The sequence below is a fragment of the Cyclopterus lumpus genome, chromosome 7 (genome assembly GCF_009769545.1).
Source record: "Cyclopterus lumpus isolate fCycLum1 chromosome 7, fCycLum1.pri, whole genome shotgun sequence".
Classification (NCBI taxonomy): domain Eukaryota; kingdom Metazoa; phylum Chordata; class Actinopteri; order Perciformes; family Cyclopteridae; genus Cyclopterus; species Cyclopterus lumpus.
In genome coordinates, this window is record NC_046972.1 from 22,603,264 (window position 1) to 22,621,535 (window position 18,272).

General features: G+C 42.2%; 1 protein-coding gene across 1 annotated transcript in view; it reads left to right on the top strand.

Moving 5' to 3' along the window:
• The window catches only part of slc12a5b (solute carrier family 12 member 5b), a 29,571-nt gene that overhangs the window by 6,594 nt on the left and 4,705 nt on the right, over positions 1-18,272 (top strand). The window contains exons 2-15 of the mRNA XM_034538098.1: positions 10,060-10,154; positions 10,287-10,427; positions 11,295-11,441; positions 13,207-13,261; positions 13,368-13,498; positions 13,618-13,865; positions 13,957-14,168; positions 14,262-14,429; positions 15,297-15,395; positions 15,510-15,567; positions 16,180-16,354; positions 17,659-17,777; positions 17,871-17,969; positions 18,098-18,217. Of these exons, the coding sequence (XP_034393989.1) occupies positions 10,060-10,154; positions 10,287-10,427; positions 11,295-11,441; positions 13,207-13,261; positions 13,368-13,498; positions 13,618-13,865; positions 13,957-14,168; positions 14,262-14,429; positions 15,297-15,395; positions 15,510-15,567; positions 16,180-16,354; positions 17,659-17,777; positions 17,871-17,969; positions 18,098-18,217 (1,867 nt within the window). The remainder of the gene's footprint in view (positions 1-10,059; positions 10,155-10,286; positions 10,428-11,294; positions 11,442-13,206; positions 13,262-13,367; positions 13,499-13,617; positions 13,866-13,956; positions 14,169-14,261; positions 14,430-15,296; positions 15,396-15,509; positions 15,568-16,179; positions 16,355-17,658; positions 17,778-17,870; positions 17,970-18,097; positions 18,218-18,272) is intronic.

Consider the following 18,272-nt stretch of genomic DNA (forward strand, 5'->3'; position numbering starts at 1 on the left):
ATTCAGTTTTCTTGTCCATATTCGGAGAAAAAATAGGCAATATTCCCACTAAGCTGCTTACCGCGGCTCGTGAAAATGAACATTACGCTGATGTTCGTGTTCATGTGCGGTCGTCTTGTTCGGCCATGTCCTCTTTCATTCCTTTCAACTGCCTTCTCGAAGAAAAAAAAAAGGTTTCGGCATTGCGACACATGTGTGCATACATCCCCAAAAATATTTGTAATGTTTAAAAAGTAGGCGTGTTTTTCCCCCATTCTGACCAGCAGTGAGGGCTCGTCTTTGGGGCGTCGTGCATCTCTGCAAAAAAAAACCATTGGTAGTTTGTTGGCAATCCCCCCCCAAAAAATAGGCATATCCCTCGTGCACTAATCGGAAAATGTTTACAGTAAACGTAGTGACTTTAATCCATAAAGAACGAGAAGGTCAAAGTGTCGAAAAGTTGGATTAAACATATTTCGCACATTTACATCGATTGATCCAATTCAATACGCCTAATGTCGTCCATTTAATTAAACACTAAACCCTCCTCGTGTCTTCTTATTGGACGAGCCTTCGCTTGTCGGCCAGATAAACTCTTTTAATTACTTATTATTATAGATTTCCAAAGACTGGGTCGGGTCCCACGCTCTTTTCACAATTTATAATAAGGAGTATTGTGAGTTGGGTTGCCCCATGAACCCCACCGTTAATATGTTCCATCACATGGAGAGCTGTTTATTTAGCTTTATTTAGGCTTTTCTTTTTGGTATGGTTTTGGTTGAAAGTAATATACATATATATATATATATATATATATATATCAGTTAACTTGCAGGAAAAATATTCAAGATCAGATTGTTAAAAAATTTGAACTTACACCCTCTTGTGCAGCGTTGAGATCAACGCTTAAGATGCAGAGGTATTATTGTGTTTTTAAAACAGGCAACCTTTCAATTTGCATTAATTGCTCTTTTTTTGTCGACTTGGGGTTATAAAGATAACAATCGTGTTATCATCGTAAAAAAAGTCATCGTAAAAAAAGTTGCTTATTCAGCACATTAAATTAGATAAAGAGCAGCTTTAGCATTCATCTGGAGTCGTGGGTCTCTCCACCTGATGAATGTAAGTCCAACAATCCCTCCTTTTAGCTCCGTTTTTGGTCTCCACCCAACTCAGGTGCGTCAAATAAAACTCTCTAAAGTGTAACCAACTCACACTCTCCGATTACACGCTCAGAGCAACTGAAACTCTCTTTTCCTAAACCTTATTAACTGATTTTGTTTTCTAAACCTGACCTTTAAAACCTTAAAAGAGGGAAAGTTTATTTTGAAGAGAAAACTAGGAATGAAAGCGTAACACCGCCATCCAAACACATCCAGAACTGACGCCTGAAAGGGTCAAGAGGTGCTCGGTGTTGTTTTTAGCCACTGCCTAAAAACAACGCTACGGGGGGTTAAAGAAGAAGGAGTTTAAAGAAGCGAGAGAAACATCCACACACACACGTGAAGCAATCCACAAACAAATGCAGTGCGATTGACAAATAAATAAACACAGACACGTCGTTCTGCGTGCATTTGTGAGTCTAATTTATTTGTAAATTGTTCCGTGCACATTTGTAAATCTCTCTGTGTGCATTTGCAATTATTGAGACTGATCTGACCCCATACCTTTCTGCAGCAGCGGCATGACTCACTGAGGCGTTGATGGCTTTACTAAAACCGGACTCCCCCCCCCCCTTCCTTGATCCTCCCACTGAGCCACAACATGTCTACCACCCACTCGTCTCAGATGGGAGATTATTTTTAAATAAACAGTGCGGTCTAGTCCTTTCTTCTCTCAGCACTTTCCCTCCCGCAGATCGCCGTCAGCGGTTTACTGGCTTTATTTATCCGAGTCCCGGAGCTCCATTGTTGGTACAAAAACTGTTTTAAAAAAAAAAAGACATCTCCATAACAGTAAACAGTTGGTTTCCCCCGATCCCACATATACCAACCAGCTGCTGGAAATATATATATATATATATTCCACAAGCAAAATAAACAAATCACTCCTGTTTGAGTAACATTTGCTTGAAATTACGAATTACGGAGAGATCAAAGTAGCCGTGACCCGTTTTAGTCGACTTGAAGTCTGAAGCGCCACAGACCGGATGTGGAAATCTAAAATGAAAAAACAAAGGTTGAATTTGGTCTTTTCATTGAATTCGTCGACAATAACCCAAAAATAAAGAATATTGCCATTATTTTTTTAACGTTTTTAGCATCATCGAACGCAGACGTCCAATGGCGGCTGATGGATATCCGTAGAAATGTGTCGTAGTAAAGAAAGAGAGGTAAACATGTATTCAACATGTGTGACCTGCAGCATTTATTGGAACGCACGAGGGGGAAACATTTCAAGACAAATCTGAGAATCTCCTGTTTTTTCTCTGTGAAAACTTGTTTTAAAAAGCGTGTTGCTGCCTTCTTGACCTGCAGCCGTCATGCCGTTCTGGTTATTCTGCAGTCTGTCTTTCTTTACCCCCCCCCTCCCTTTAGTTTACTTTATCATCATCATCATCATCCGTCTCTCACATTCCCAAAGTAGCTCTTCACCATCACCTCCATCTGAGTATTGTGAAAATCTCGTCTTTTATACAAATTAACCTTCGTACGCTGTGGATGAATCATCAGACGTTCTCCCTCGTTTGGGGAACATGTGGAGAACGCTCAGCAGCCGGCCGGTCTGGGGTTTGTCTTCGTCCAACAGCACTCGGAGGAGTCACTCGGTACAAATAACCTTCGCCGGGGGCGAACTTCTTTTGGGAAAATTTGCTTTGGAGGTTGTTCCATTGGCGCTAAATCTGCCACCCTAGTACCATTCGTGCTTTATGGTTTTCTATAAAATCAATTGTACGCTCTTGTGTCTTCTAACTTTCTACAGGTGCATGCTTCTCTAATCCTGCTTGCTTCAAGACTTTCAAGGGCTTCAAGACCTGAATCAGGAAAAACAAACAGAGGCTACATTTATAGAGCGTCTTTCTACTTTACGGTACAAAGCGCTTTAAAATGTGCTTCTCATTCACCCATTCACCAATGCACCAATGGTGGCGGTGCATTTTGGAACGAACTCGGAGGTTCAGTGTCTTGCTCCAGCCACATTCGGACATATCGAACTAGCAATCTTCGCCCCCGTGCAGCTGTACGATGCCGAACTGCGAAGTCCGGCCCTGGTGACTTTAGGCCTATTTTACTGCTACTGTGAGTGGCCCTGACACAACTATATAAGCACAGACTGTCAGTGAATGGAAGTGGCCATATTTGGAGGCTGGATGAATGACGTAAAGTATATCCGGCTCTGGTTGGGTAGTGACCTGTCAATCACAGTAAGCCCCGCCTTAAAGCATAGCCTGCTTTATGGTCTGTAAATGGACCATAATTTACTAAATGATCTTCATGCTGTATTGAAGAAGACTTGAAACTAGAGGTTGAGACCATAAACTTATGTTTACTGAGGTAATAAATCAAGAGAAGTAGAGTCATTTATATAGACTTCTATACAACCAGAGGAGTCGCCCCCTGGTAGTCAGGAGAAACAATGCAGCTTTAATACATGAAGCATAGACTTCTATACAACCAGAGGAGTCGCCACCTGGTGGTCAGGAGAGAGAATGCAGCTTTAACACATGAAGCATAGACTTCTATACAACCAGAGGAGTCGCCCCCTGGTGGTCAGGAGAGAGAATGCAGCTTTAATACATGAAGCATAGACTTCTATACAACCAGAGGAGTCGCCCCCTGGTGGTCAGTAGAGAGAATGCAGGTTTTAAGACACTTGGGCATTGGCTTCACTGTATATAATGGCAGCTGGACCCCAGAGGTCAAAAAGTAAGCAACGTGTTTTTTATTTGTCAAGTGTTGAAGTGGGGTCTGACTGAGAACATTGGTTGTTTATATATATACACACACACTAAATGTATACTGTGTGTGGGTGGGGGTGTTGCATCTTCTCACCACATCCAAAACCTCACAAACACGTTGGTCTCATTAGTGCGAATTCTCTCCGGCGAACGCGTCGGAGAGACCGAAGAGTAAAAAAAAAGAGGATTCGAGAGGCAGCAGCATCGTTATGTTGAAAGACCCCCAAAAAAAGCTTCACATCTGGAAATGCTGGAGGCTGGTTTTAATTTTTTAGAGCTTTGATGGATGCTGTAGAAGTTTACATTCTTAGTTCATGTGTCTGGGGGACTGGAGAAGTGTTGCTGGTGGTAAAATTAGCACCTTCTCCATCCTCATGCATACATCAAGACTGTACGTGTGCCACATGAGGAAGTTCTTTTAATATGAAGGCTGAGTCGGATTATTACTCAAACGTGTCTGGAAAACAATGGAGCGCAAAGAAAAAAAAAGTATTTTCTGCTGCAGGACATTAAATGGCAGCTGAAGAAGTGTGAACAAAGGTCCCATTCTGTTACATCGTGATGCGTTCAGGCTCCGTTCAGTTGGAGGCGAAGGTACATTTTAAACGTTATCATGATGCGTTTGAATGTCATCCTGAATTTCTTTTATAGTTTTGGTGAGAAACTTTAATAAATACATTTGTTTTTGAAGGAGATGTGTTCACCGTAACGTAAATGGATATTAGAGATGAATTATGACCTGAGCTGCTTATACAAGATTAGTTTTATTTCATTAAAATACAATCTTTTATTTCCTTATCATTTGAATTGGGTTATTTTATGAAGTAAACCACAACAAAGTAAATGCATTAGCTAATTAGCCCAAAACATGGGAACATCATTAGTTTTTAAGCCACATTATATTTTTATATATAAGTAAAATCCAAAGAAAATTAACTTTGTTTGAGGACTTCCTGTCTCTCGCGTGATCTGCCAACTCACGTGAACACCCTTGCCAAAAATATTTCGTAATGCTAAATGCGCGTAAATATCCACCGTTAGCTAAAATTAAATGTAAATGCATTGTGCAATTATAACCCATTCCGCTTTCATCCATCCACGGGACGTTCACACCACTTCCGAAATGAGATGGGAGTGAGGGGGGGAGGAGATGCAACCACGCCATGGCCACGCCCACATAGTAGACAGGAAGTCAATGCCCTTTCAAACCATTGGAGGAGGCTGTAATGAGTCATCTTTGGTTGCACCACCATTTTTTTTCTTCTACGGGAGCCCAGAACAGACAAACTTAGCTTCATGCATCTCACTGCTGCATGAAGCCAAATCCTTTTTAAAACTCAATACTCTCTCCTCATTCCTGTTTTTTTTAATGGCAAGTTTTACAAGTTGATCCACTTTTGGGCAGACGGCATCACATTTCAGTGCTAACTACAATCCGCCCAAGAGAGAGAGAGAGAGAGAGAGAGAGAAACAATCGGCAGATAGATTTAAATTAAACAAATTACTTCACGGAATTAGCTTTTTTAATTCTGCCCCGTTGCGGCAGGCGAGGTGAAAAAAATGAACGGAGGAAACGCGTTGATGTCATCGTGACGTTGGCCCGTTCCCTCACATGCAGAAGTTAATTTCTGCCTTCCTCCGTGGCCTCCGGCAGCTGCTGGATAATCCCCTTGAGCCTGTGTCCCGTTAAGCTTTTAAAAGCCGGTATAAACTGTCCATTTTGTAATAGCCGTGTCACATCAAGGGTACAAAATCTACACCGCCTTTCATCCGCATGTCAACCCGCCGAGTCACACGACCGTTTACAGACATTTTTTCAGATCTTGTGATTAACGCAGTGACGTCGATCTTTCTGAGCCGATCTCACGTCTTATGAACAAGTCATATTTGTCTGGATGTTTGTGGGAGAGAGATTATCCGTCCGTAGCAAACACAGCATTTAAATGTTTACGATCCCAACGAGGCAAACACCAACTGTTTTGTCGTTGCCCCTCGACAGCCCCCCCCCCCCTTTAGCGACCCACAAAAACCTCCTTTATTGGACTGTAAAAGCACTTGAACGCAGCATGAAGCCCCCCTGAGCGGCCCCCAGGGGGCGGTGGATGTGTGAAAGTCACCGGTCGTCAGTCCCAAGTCATGTGAGTCCTTGGTCTTTAGTCCAGGAGGTCGCTGTTCGCTCCCCCCGAAGTATAACGAAGACTAACTAAACGTTGACATCTTGCCACGTCACTCGTGGGAGTCGTTACTCACTTCCTGTGAAGACAGAAAGACTACGTATTTAACACGTTCGACGGTAAAGCCAGAAAGATGGGGAAAGAATTAAAAGAGGAGAATACTCATCTCGGAGCCCTACTATGAAACACCTGAGCGGCGATTGAGCCATTAAAGTCTTATCTTAGTTTAGATTACGATCTAAACTGTGTCATTTCATTCGCGACCTCATTACATTTACGACCTCGTTACATTTAAGCCAATAAACTCGCTTTCAAACACTAAGATTCGGGCAGAAGATTGAAGCAATGTTTTGGTGTTTTTAGAGGAGCTTTAGAAACATTTTTTACTGCATTGCATTCAGAAAAAGGTTATCGGGGGGGGGCGACTCGTCCTGATCTGACCTGCACGCCCAAAGACGAATTCCCTCTCCCCTCTTCACCTGCTCGACCTCATTCCTGCGTCCACATGTTGCATCGCCTTTAAGTTTGGGGGAGTCTGGGAGCCTGAAGGAAGCTCCCGCGAGGTCGATTTATTACACAATGTTTTCTGGATATTCTCGGGAAGCTTTTACGACTTAACGCGGATCTGTCTGAAGTGCAATAAAAAAGGTTATCTGCAGTTGCAGGAATTTATGTATGTAGGTCACCTTGGACACTCTTTTATCTTTTAACTCTTGAGTTATCTAATCAAAGGGAAACGATTGTCTGGGCGTAATCAGACAGACAGGCAGACAGACAGACAGGCAGACAGACAGGCGGACACCTTGCAGCCACTAATGAGCTCAAACTGAGGCAGGAGTCCTCGGGCAAAGCACTTCTAGTTGCAGCAACTCTTTCATGCTGTAAAGTAAATATTATTTCAGAGTAAATCGGATCCAATTCGCGGTGCCATTAATTAAGAGCTTTATAAACCAGGTGTCAAATCTTAAAAGTTACGCTAAAATATTCATAGAGATATTTAAGACGTCGTTTTTTTTCGTCCTGATTTAAAACTCTTTTTTTATGCCTGAAAAGAGTTTTAAACCGTCGGCTTCAGAACGAGTTATCAGGAGTCAAAGAAAACATATTTAGTTTGCATGAATGACTGCTTGTAAATGGGGCAATTAAACTTGAGGGCAGCATGGACGATAACTCTAATTAACAAGTGTTGTTGTTGTTTTCTGATTTGATAAAAAAAAAAAAAAAACTCAACAGTCAAGGGAAATATATCTGTTTTATTGTACCCGTAATCATCGTTGCTTGTAGTCGTTAAAACCCATGATATTGGGGTTAAGGGTTTCTTCCTTTGGAACGAAATCCAGACAATTCATCTAGCTGCAAAATGCTCCACAAAGTTGGAGGCCTTCCCAGTGCATGTCAGAGGCCCAGTTTCTGCTGAGTCCACCCCTTTGTGCTCCGAGGAATAAGAAGCAGACTCAGAGTTATAATTGACATCAGAAGGGCCGTAAAGTCAGACGTGGTTTTATATTTTGTGAGGTTTCACGCAGCTGAGCCCTCTCTGGGAGACATGGGCTGAATGCAGCACAAATGACAAATACTATGACTACGTAGCCTCGTCTGTCACGGTAATGGATCAGGAGATCAATATCAGCGAGACCTCTGGTTGGTTTGTTGGTTTCATTACATTACATGTCATTTAGCTGACACTTTTATCCAAAGCGACTTACAATCATGTTGCATTCATAAACCGTAGACAACAGCTACAGGGAACAATTCAGGGTTAAGTGTCTTGCTCAAGGACACTTCGACTTTTGTTGTTTGTTTGTTTGTTGCGTTTGTTTGTTTGTGGTTGATTGGTTGTGGTTGGTTGGTTGGTTGGTTGTTTGGTTGGTTGGTTGGTTGGTTGGTTGGTTGGTTGTTTGGTTGGTTGGTTGGTTGATTGGTTGGTTGTTTAGTTGGGTGGTTGGTTGTTAGGTTGTTTGTTTGTTTGGTTGGTTGTTTGGTTGTTTGGTTGTTTGTTTGGTTGGTTGTTTGGTTGTTTGGTTGGTTGGTTGGTTGATTGGTTGGTTGGTTGTTTGGTTAGTTGTTTGGTTGTTTGTTTGTTTGTTTGGTTGGTTGTTTGGTTGATTGATTGATTGGTTGGTTGGTTGTTTGGTTGTTCGGTTGTTCGGTTGTTTGGTTGGTTGGTTTATTGGTTGTTTGGTTGTTTGTTTGTTTGGTTGTTTGTTTGTTTGTTTGGTTGGTTGGTTGGTTGGTTGTTTGGTTGTTTGTTTGTTTGTTTGGTTGGTTGGTTGTTTGGTTGATTGGTTGGTTGGTTGTTTGGTTGTTTGGTTGTTTGGTTGGTTGATTGATTGGTTGGTTGGTTGATTGATTGGTTGGTTGGTTGGTTGTTTGGTTGTTCGGTTGTTTGGCTGTTTGATTGGTTGGTTGTTTGGTTGGTTGGTTGATTGATTGATTGGTTGGTTGGTATTTTAAAAGGTTATATAATTTTTATTAATGACACTTTATAACCTCCCTCTTTTATTGCATATACTTTTTTGATTGACAGTTCCAGGGCCCTCACCTTATCACATGCCCCCCCCCCCCCCCAGCTTTTTGTTTTAAAAGCTGATTTCACTCTAAGCCAAGAGCTGAAATGAGCTTTAAATGCAGATTTTAAAAACAAGGATTACAGAATTCTCAGGTGGCTAAGAATAAAAATAAAAGTCCTAATGTGAGCCTGCATGTCCCAAAATGCAGTTTGACTCGTCGGATCTACATTATTGCACTGACGCTCTGAGATTATTTGCTTCTGAACCTAGAATTAAGACAAAATGCAAACAAGCTCAAATGAAGAGCTTGCGTCGGTCGTTAAAAGTCCTTTTTACGTCGCTCATAAAGAGGTGTTTGAGGTGTTCGGGACCTTTTGAATGCGTTTGTGTTCAGGTATCGACAGGAAGCTGATTTTTAAACTCTAATCCTTCCTGCAAACGACATCAAAATCCACATGCAGTCCAATCCAATTTGACGGGCAGCGCCGTCTTCAGGGGAGCGGCCCGTCGCTCGAAGGCTGACGTGCCTTTGCTTTAAAGATTAATGTAATAACGCTGCTGCAGCTCGGGGACGTGAAAGAGACCACTTGATTGTTTGAGCTTTCACCAGCTGCAGGACGTCCCCCCTTCATCCGGCTCTTTTCACAACTCGTGAGGCCTTTTTTTTAAAAATGCATTCGATAATTTACTTTGCTCATGTGAAACATGGATTTGTTTCAGTGTTGGACAGGAAGGAGATGTCCCATATTGAGAAGCGGTGAGGAAGAATTGCAGAGGAAGTGCCCACAGCGCAGCCTTAATCCTATAAAAGAAGGGCCACATTACAGCTGATATGGCTGCCTGTGGTTTTATAGTCATTAAGCTGGTTTGTAAATCATCACGGCTCGAAACGTAGACGTTAGACGTCATAAATACTCACTAAATTCAGATAAAGAGTTAAAGCTGCTCTTATCGACACATCTATTTAATGTTACAATCAGTCAAATGGCGTTTAGTTCCCCAGAATTATTATGAATACATTATTTGTATTTATGTAATTGTTTTATTGTTAATTGAATTATTATTATTATTCATATTTTTTATTTATTTTAAAAATTTCTGTCTATCAAGTATATATGTGTTTATGCTGGGAAAACAGTTAATTTGACCATATGTGCATGCTGACTTCCTGTTTAGAAAAGGCCATTACCCATTCAAATCCACCTAGCAGGAGGGTCAGAGTGGCGGCCATTTTTTATTTTTTTTTTGCATTTACCATCGATATTCGTATTCCATACAAGCAACAATTGGGAGAGCAAGAAAAAATATCTTGCCCCTATCCCATAGTGTGAGCAACATGTCATATTCTTCACGTCTCAGATGTCAGACCTCCTTACCAAAGACGACGGAACATTTGACTCATTAAACAATCGACAATCTCCATTTTTTTTTTTGCCCGTCGACACACAATTACAATAATGTGCGTGAAGAAGACTTGTGTGTCTTTGTGTGTTTTCAGGCGACGGGAACCCCAAAGAGAGCAGTCCTTTCATCAACAGCAGGGACCTGGATCAGAGCCAGCAGTATGACGGCAAGACCATGGCTCTGTTTGAGGTGGGGATGGATTTCACGGCCCGGTGGGGGAAACCTGGAGTTTCCATATGGCTCAGTTCTTACATAACAGCGTGTGTGTGTGCGTGTGTGTGTGTGTGTGTATGTGTGTGTGCGTGTGTGTGCGCGCTGCAGGAGGAGATGGATACCAGTCCAATGGTCTCCTCTTTGCTCAGCAGTCTGGCCAACTACTCCAACCTGCCGACGGGCAGCAAAGAGCACGAAGAGGCCGAGAACAACGAGGAGGGTCCACGGCCGTCTAAGAAACCCGTGAAGGTAGAGTACTATATATAGACTTCTATACAACCAGAGGAGTCGCCCCCTGGTGGTCAGGAGAGAGAATGCAGCTTTAACACATGAAGCATAGACTTCTATACAACCAGAGGAGTCGCCCCCTGGTGGTCAGGAGAGAGAATGCAGCTTTAACACATGAAGCATATACTTCTATACAACCAGAGGAGTCGCCCCCTGGTGGTCAGGAGAGATAATTCAGCTTTAACACATGAATCAAAGACTTCTATACAACCAGAGGAGTCGCCCCCTGGTGGTCGGGAGAGAGAATGCGCATACAACTACATTATAGTGTGTATATAGTATACACATCATTTATAAACAGGTTAAATGTATCACAATGCTAGGCAGCAGTGCATTGGCAAACCTTTTAAACTAATTCTAGAAAGTCTGCAGGGAAACACAGAGAAAGAGGTCGCAACGACTTTGATCTGCCCTTTCATCTTTCGGCTCCTTCTCAACACACACACACACACACACACCCACACACACACACACACACACACACACACATCTCCTCCACAAAGCGGCAAACTGAATTTCAAAGAAGACTTTCAAGCCCCTCCGACTTTAAAAGGACGAGCCAAGACTTGAGAAATGTGATCCATTATTTTGTTAACATCAGAGGAAATAGACCAATTTCGATCTAACAACGGGCTTGCCTCTGTGTTTAAAAAGAATAAAGCTCTCTTTCTTTTCCCATGAAAAAGTTGGACCTCGCTTCATTAATTCAAAAGGACACGTCATAATGTGTAGAATAGAATACATTTCAGTGCCACAGGGATTTCTTTTTAATCCATGTAAGATGAGAGGAAGCTTTGATGAATCACTCTCCATGTTTGTGCTTCTCAGGCTCCACAGCTGGGCACCCTGATGGGCGTGTACTTGCCGTGCATCCAGAACATTTTTGGGGTGATCCTCTTCCTGCGGATGACTTGGATGGTGGGGATCGGAGGCGTCCTGGGCTCCTTCATAATCGTCTTCATGTGTTGCTCCACGGTGAGCGAAGCACGCCGCGACCTCTCTTTGTGACTAACGCGCTGTGTGGCCACTCGGAAAAAACAAATGTTACATTAAAATGTGCGTGTTTAGTTTAGTTTATATTTTTTAATCGGTTGCTCGGCACAAATACACATTTTCTATGTTTTATTTCTATTTTTTATTTTATTTGCAACCACAGAGGTACAGTGTTGAGATACAGATGTGAGGTGTTTTAATATTATTCTTAAATTAAATAATTTATTTGTTTTTATTTTGCAACAACCAAGATAAAGGAATGACATACAGATGGCATGGTTTTATTATTTTTACTATATAAAAACAATGTTATTTTCGAAAACCAAGATAAAATAATGACACACAGATAGGAAGGTTTTTCTAATTATCATTATTATTATTATTGTAACATGCACGGATGAAATACAGATGGCGTAGTTTTATATTTTTACTATTTTAATTGTGTTTATTTGAGATACAGATGGGAAGTTTTTGTAAATAGGAATGATTTTCTAATTATTATTATTATTATTATTATTGCAAAAACAACGATACGGGAAAGATATACATTTTTTTATTTAATTTCTTTTAATTATTTAATTTTTTTATTTGAAGTAGCAAATATACGACAATGAGATACAGTTTAAATTTGTATTTTTTTTAAATTTTTTTATATTAAAACAACAAAGATACAGAGATGACAGACAGGAAGGTAAACACATATTTACTACTAAGGAGATTAACTGTAGAGGAAGATGTGTGTTGAATAATCGTGTCGGGAAGCAGCTGTATGGAGTCAGTTTGGGCAGAAAAGTATTTGAAGGCAGAAATATCAAAAGAAAACCAACACATGGACTATCTGGAGAAAGGGGAAGAAATGTGAGGATGAATAAGTAAAGAAATAAATAGAAATGAAAAAGAGTGTGTTTCCACTTGACTGTCCGAGTGTGTGTGTGTGTGTGTGTGTTTGCAATAGAAATATGTGATTTTTAAATTGTATTAATTGCCTCCAAGGCCATCAATGATTATATCAAAGCTCAGCCAATCCCCTTAAATTAGCCCACCAAAACCATCTGTATTTGAACTTTAATGTCATTACGTATTTAAAGTGTGCTTACATGAGTTTCTGTTTTTAAAATGTTTTTTTAATTTATTCTGCATTTCTTTTATTCTGAAAAAACACTGTGTGATTAAAAAAAAAGAGCATTCTCATTCATCTCTAGGCTGTTTTAATATATAACATGCTGCATAATTCTAATTTTGCATTTGCGCCGATGCTGAAGGTGATCATAATAAATCCTGGCTTTAGGCGCTCTGCCAATAAACCCACTAACACCACCACCGCTGTTGGTCACTCTGCTGCTCCGTCACCCACCGACGTCATGTGGGGTTAACGGGTTACAAATACAGCGAGGAGATGACCTCAAAACATGCCATGTGGAGGATCTGGTGGCCTCTAGTGGCGAGGTTGCATATTGCAGCCGGTTGAAACTCCCACGGTTATCAAAAACAACTGTGTGTCGATATAAACAAATCATTCCATCGTGACGAAAAACAACAAATATTCTTATTTTCAGGCGATTCTAGATTAAAGAAAACATACTTATTTAAGATTTTTAATTCCATTTCTGCCGATAGAGGTCCCTAAATGTTGCGCAATGTTCCTCGGAAGATGACGTTTTGGTTTTGGTCCCAGTTGACTTGTGCTTTCATTATACCGAATGACCTATTGACCTATTGACCTATTGTCGTGTGCTGCTCTCTCCAGACGATGCTCACGGCCATCTCCATGAGTGCCATTGCAACAAATGGAGTGGTGCCAGGTGAGTGGACCTCTTGGTGGGGAGGTGTGTGTGTGTGTGTGACAGAACAGCGCACCGACTCTTCTGTGTGTGTGTGTGTGTGTGTGTGTGTGTGTGTGACTCACAGCTGGAGGCTCATATTACATGATCTCTCGCTCTCTGGGGCCCGAGTTTGGCGGAGCCGTCGGGATCTGCTTCTACCTGGGCACCACCTTCGCGGGTGCCATGTACATTCTGGGCTGCATTGAAATTCTGCTGGTGAGCAGCACGTCGTCTTCACGGGCCTTAAATATTGTCCACGGGGTTTTTTTTTTGTCCGTCGTCTATTTCCCCCGGCACACCTCGCTTTACGCTTTACCTCCCTCTCTCTCCGTCAGATTTATATCGTCCCCCAGATGGCCATCTTTAAGATCGAGGGCCTGGAGGGGCCGGAGGCCGAGCTGGCCCTCCTCAACAACATGCGGGTGTACGGCACCATCGTGCTGAGCTTCATGTCGCTGGTGGTGTTTGTCGGAGTCAAATACGTCAACAAGCTGGCGCTGGCCTTCCTGGCCTGCGTCATCCTCTCCATCGTGGCTGTTTACGCCGGAGTCATCAAGACCGCCATCGACCCCCCCGTCTTCCCGTAAGTGACGCCCCCCCCACCCCCACCCCGTCGCTCGCTCGACCTCTCAAAGTGTGACGCGACCCGTGACGCGCTGACGTTCCTTTCGCAGCGTCTGCCTCCTGGGGAATCGAACGCTCCTCTCCAAGGGCTACGACGTCTGCGCCAAGGTCGTCGAAGTGGACAACGAGACCGTCACCACCAAGCTGTGGAGGACCTTCTGCGATTCCGACACCCTCAACGCCACCTGCGACGAATACTTCGCCGACAACGATGTCACGGAGATACAGGGCATCCCAGGGGTCACGAGCGGCATCCTGGCAGGTGAGAGACTACACCTGATCGATAACACGCCCCTCCCCCTACCCCTCTATCAATCACCTGCACGAGGATCAATCCTACCCTGTGTCTTTTTAGAGAACCTGTTTGGGAACTACCTGGAGAAAGGGATGTTCCTGGAGAAGCGCGGGGTCGCGTCGGAGGTGAACGCCGACGCTCCGCCAACCAACTCCAACCGCTACGTCCTGTCGGACATCACCAGCTTCTTCACCCTGCTGGTCGGGATCTACTTCCCGTCTGTCACAGGTCAAAGAGAAGAGACGTCTTACGGGGCGGAGAGGACCTCCTCGGGGAAGCTTTAAAGCTGCTCTAGTCTCAGATTGTTTTTTATAGCAAAGCGGCAAATAATTGAAAATTTCTATGAAGTTTATTAGTCTGGAGCCCATAATCCAGTTTGTACTACTACACGTGTGTAAATATTTGCAGTATCTTCATGACCGTCAACAATCGCCATTGAGTTACCTTGTCTTTGGCGATAGATTGTGACTTTAATTAAAATGACCTATGAGGCTACCTATGGGCTACCTATGGGGCTACATATGGGGCTACCTATGGGGCTACCTATGGGGCTGCATATGGGGCTACCTATGGGGCTACATATGGGGCTACCTATGAGGCTACCTATGGGGCTACCTATGGGCTACATATGGGGCTACCTATGGGGCTACCTATGGGCTACATATGGGGCTCCATATGGGGCTACATATGGGGCTACCTATGGGCTACATATCGGGCTACCTATGGGGCTACATATGGGGCTACCTATGGGCTACCTATGGGGCTACATATCGGGCTCCATATGGGGCTACCTATGGGGCTACCTATGGGGCTACCTATGAGGCTACATATGGGGCTACCTATGGGCTACCTATGGGGCTACATATGGGGCTACCTATGGGACTACATATGAGGCTACCTATGGGTCTACCTATGGGCTACCTATGGGCTACATATGGGGCTACCTATTGGGGCTACATATGGGGCTACCTATGGGCTACATATGAGGCTACATATGGGGCTACATATGGGGCTACCTATGAGACTACATATGGGGCTACACTATTATTATTATAGCACAAAGCTCCTGATGGTTTCATCTGGCTCCGCCCACAGGCATCATGGCGGGTTCCAACCGCTCCGGAGACCTGCGGGACGCCCAGAAGTCGATCCCCATCGGCACGATTGCCGCCATCACCACCACGTCCATTGTGTGTATCCTTCGCCGGGCCGAGAGCGACGGGCTATCTCACCTTTTTATATCACCTTTTTTTTGGAAATGTGATCTCGGATCAAAACGATACTTTTTCTTGACAGCTTTTCCTTCAGACATGTCCACCGTTGTGCTGTTCGGCGCCTGTATAGAAGGAGTCGTCCTCAGGGACAAGTGAGTCTTATTGTGTGATTGTGCAACACTGTAATCTCTTACTATATTGTCACTTTTGTAATGCTCAGAGCGCAAAGTGCACACGAGATAACGGTTAGTCTGTAATATGATGGTGAGATGTTCTCTCTGAATAAACCTTGGCTTCCTCCTCCTCTGGTTAAGGATCTTCTGGTGTCTAAATGGGCAGCAATGCCTTAGTTTAGGCAATAAGCCCAAAAAATATTACATTGTGCATGATCAAATATATTATTATTATTATGGTATTATTATTATTATTAATAATAAATTATTTGTATTTATTATTTATTTATTATGTATTATTTATTTATTACTATTTATTTTTATTTTGTATTATTTTTAAAGTCAGTTCGGTAAATGTCTTCCAATCGGATCATCAACTGGTGACGACTCCAATATCATCAAGTAAAATAATAACAATAACACTCTTTATTTAATGGTGTCTTTTCGTGGCTCTCACGTTCACATATAAGAGCAATAAGACATACAATAAACATCAATTAAGTCCCCAAATAACGCCCATAATAGGCCTCAGAGCTGCGACAATGAGTTGAAACAATAAGATAACAATAGGTGTGTTTTCTCTGTCCGCAGGTTTGGCGAAGGCGTCAGCGGCAACCTGGTGATCGGGACCCTGGCGTGGCCGTCTCCGTGGGTCATCGTGTTCGGCTCCTTCTTCTCCACCTGCGGCGCCGGACTCCAGAGTCTGACCGGCGCTCCGCGGCTCCTGCAGGCCATCTCCAGAGACGGCATCATCCCTTTTCTCAGAGTGAGGCACCGGAGTGCATCTTTTTTTATTATAGCAGAACCGCAGCGAGCGGCGGAGAGAGTGTTTAACAGGCAAATGCAAGGATACCTTTTTTTTTTAGTCTGGCTTTAAATTAGGTTTTTATTTATTTATCTTTCTAATTGCATGTTACCTTTTTAATCCTGGCTTTTAATTTAACTTTATTTACCTTTCTAATAATTTATTGCATGTTAACTTTTTAATCTGGCTTTTAATTTCATTTATTTATCTTTCTAATTATTTATTGCACGTTACCTTTTTAATCTGACGTTTAATTCAACTGAATTTATTTATCTTTCTAATTATTTATTGCATGTTAACTTTTTAATCTGGCTTTTAATTTAACTTTCTTTATCTTTCTAATTATTTATTGCATGTTACCTTTTTAATCCTGGCTTTTAATTTAACTTTATTTACCTTTCTAATAATTTATTGCATGTTAACTTTTTAATCTGGCTTTTAATTTCATTTATTTATCTTTTTAATTATTTATTGCACGTTACCTTTTTAATCTGACGTTTAATTCAACTTAATTTATTTATCTTTCTAATAATTTATTGCATGTTACCTTTATAATCTGGCTTTTAATTTAACTTTCTTTATCTTTCTAATTATTTATTGCATGTTACCTTTTTAATCCTGGCTTTGAATTTAACTTTATTTACCTTTCTAATAATTTATTGCATGTTACCTTTTTAATCTGACGTTTAATTCAACTTAATTTATTTATCTTTCTAATTATTTATTGCATGTTACCTTTTTAATCCGGCTTTTAATTCAACTTAATTTATTTATCTTTCTAATTATTTGTGGTATGATATCTTTTTTAGTCTGGCTTTTTGGTCTTGAGCTTTATTTATGTAATTATTATTAATTATTATTAATTTTATTTAACTACACCTTTTTAATTCAGCTTTTTTAGCTTTATTTATTTCAGATCCTTCCACTGGAATTTTCCTCGTCGATATTTTTGTGTTTACTCAGTTCCTTTTTTTTTCAGGGGGTTTTACACGCTGTTGTTATTTAATATTTACTCATTATTTAAACAGTAATCTATTGATTCGTGTGTGGATCGGGGAGGTGTACGCTGTAAAGCTCTTTTTATTTATATTAAAAGTGCTATAAAGTCTGATTGATAGATTCTCCTCACATGTGTGTGTGTGTGTGTTCTCCGGATAGCTTCCGGCTGCAGAAAAACCAACCCGATTAATATAAAATCCCACGCACACGCATTTTTATTTGCAATAAAAACTCAAAAGACTTAATTGAATCCTTTTTCCTGCCAGGTGTTTGGCCACGGCAAGGCCAACGGGGAGCCCACCTGGGCCCTCCTGCTCACGGCCTGCATCTGCGAGATCGGCATCATCATCGCCTCCCTGGATGCAGTCGCACCCATCCTCTCCATGCACGTGCACACACACACACATATCGACACACGCCCACACACACACACACACTGTGTGTTCACTGTCCTTCCTGTACATGTTTCTCTCTTTAGGTTCTTCCTGATGTGCTACATGTTTGTGAATCTCGCCTGCGCCCTGCAGACTTTGCTGAGGACGCCGAACTGGAGGCCGCGCTTCAAGTTCTACCACTGGTGAGTCGGCGCGGTCGGGGGATTTATTTACATTTTCAATTCAACGCAAATTTCTAGCAGGAGAATCTTAAAAGTCGACAGCACCTGCGAGATGACGATGTTCACCGGAGCACCCCTGTCTCCTGCAGGGCTTTGTCTTTCCTGGGCATGAGCCTGTGCCTGTCGCTCATGTTCATCTGCTCCTGGTATTACGCCATCGTCGCCATGGGCATCGCCACCTGCATCTACAAGTACATCGAGTTCTGCGGGTGAGTGACCCGAGTCCTCGCCCCCCCATCTTTGTTTTCCTTCCTGTTGTGTTTC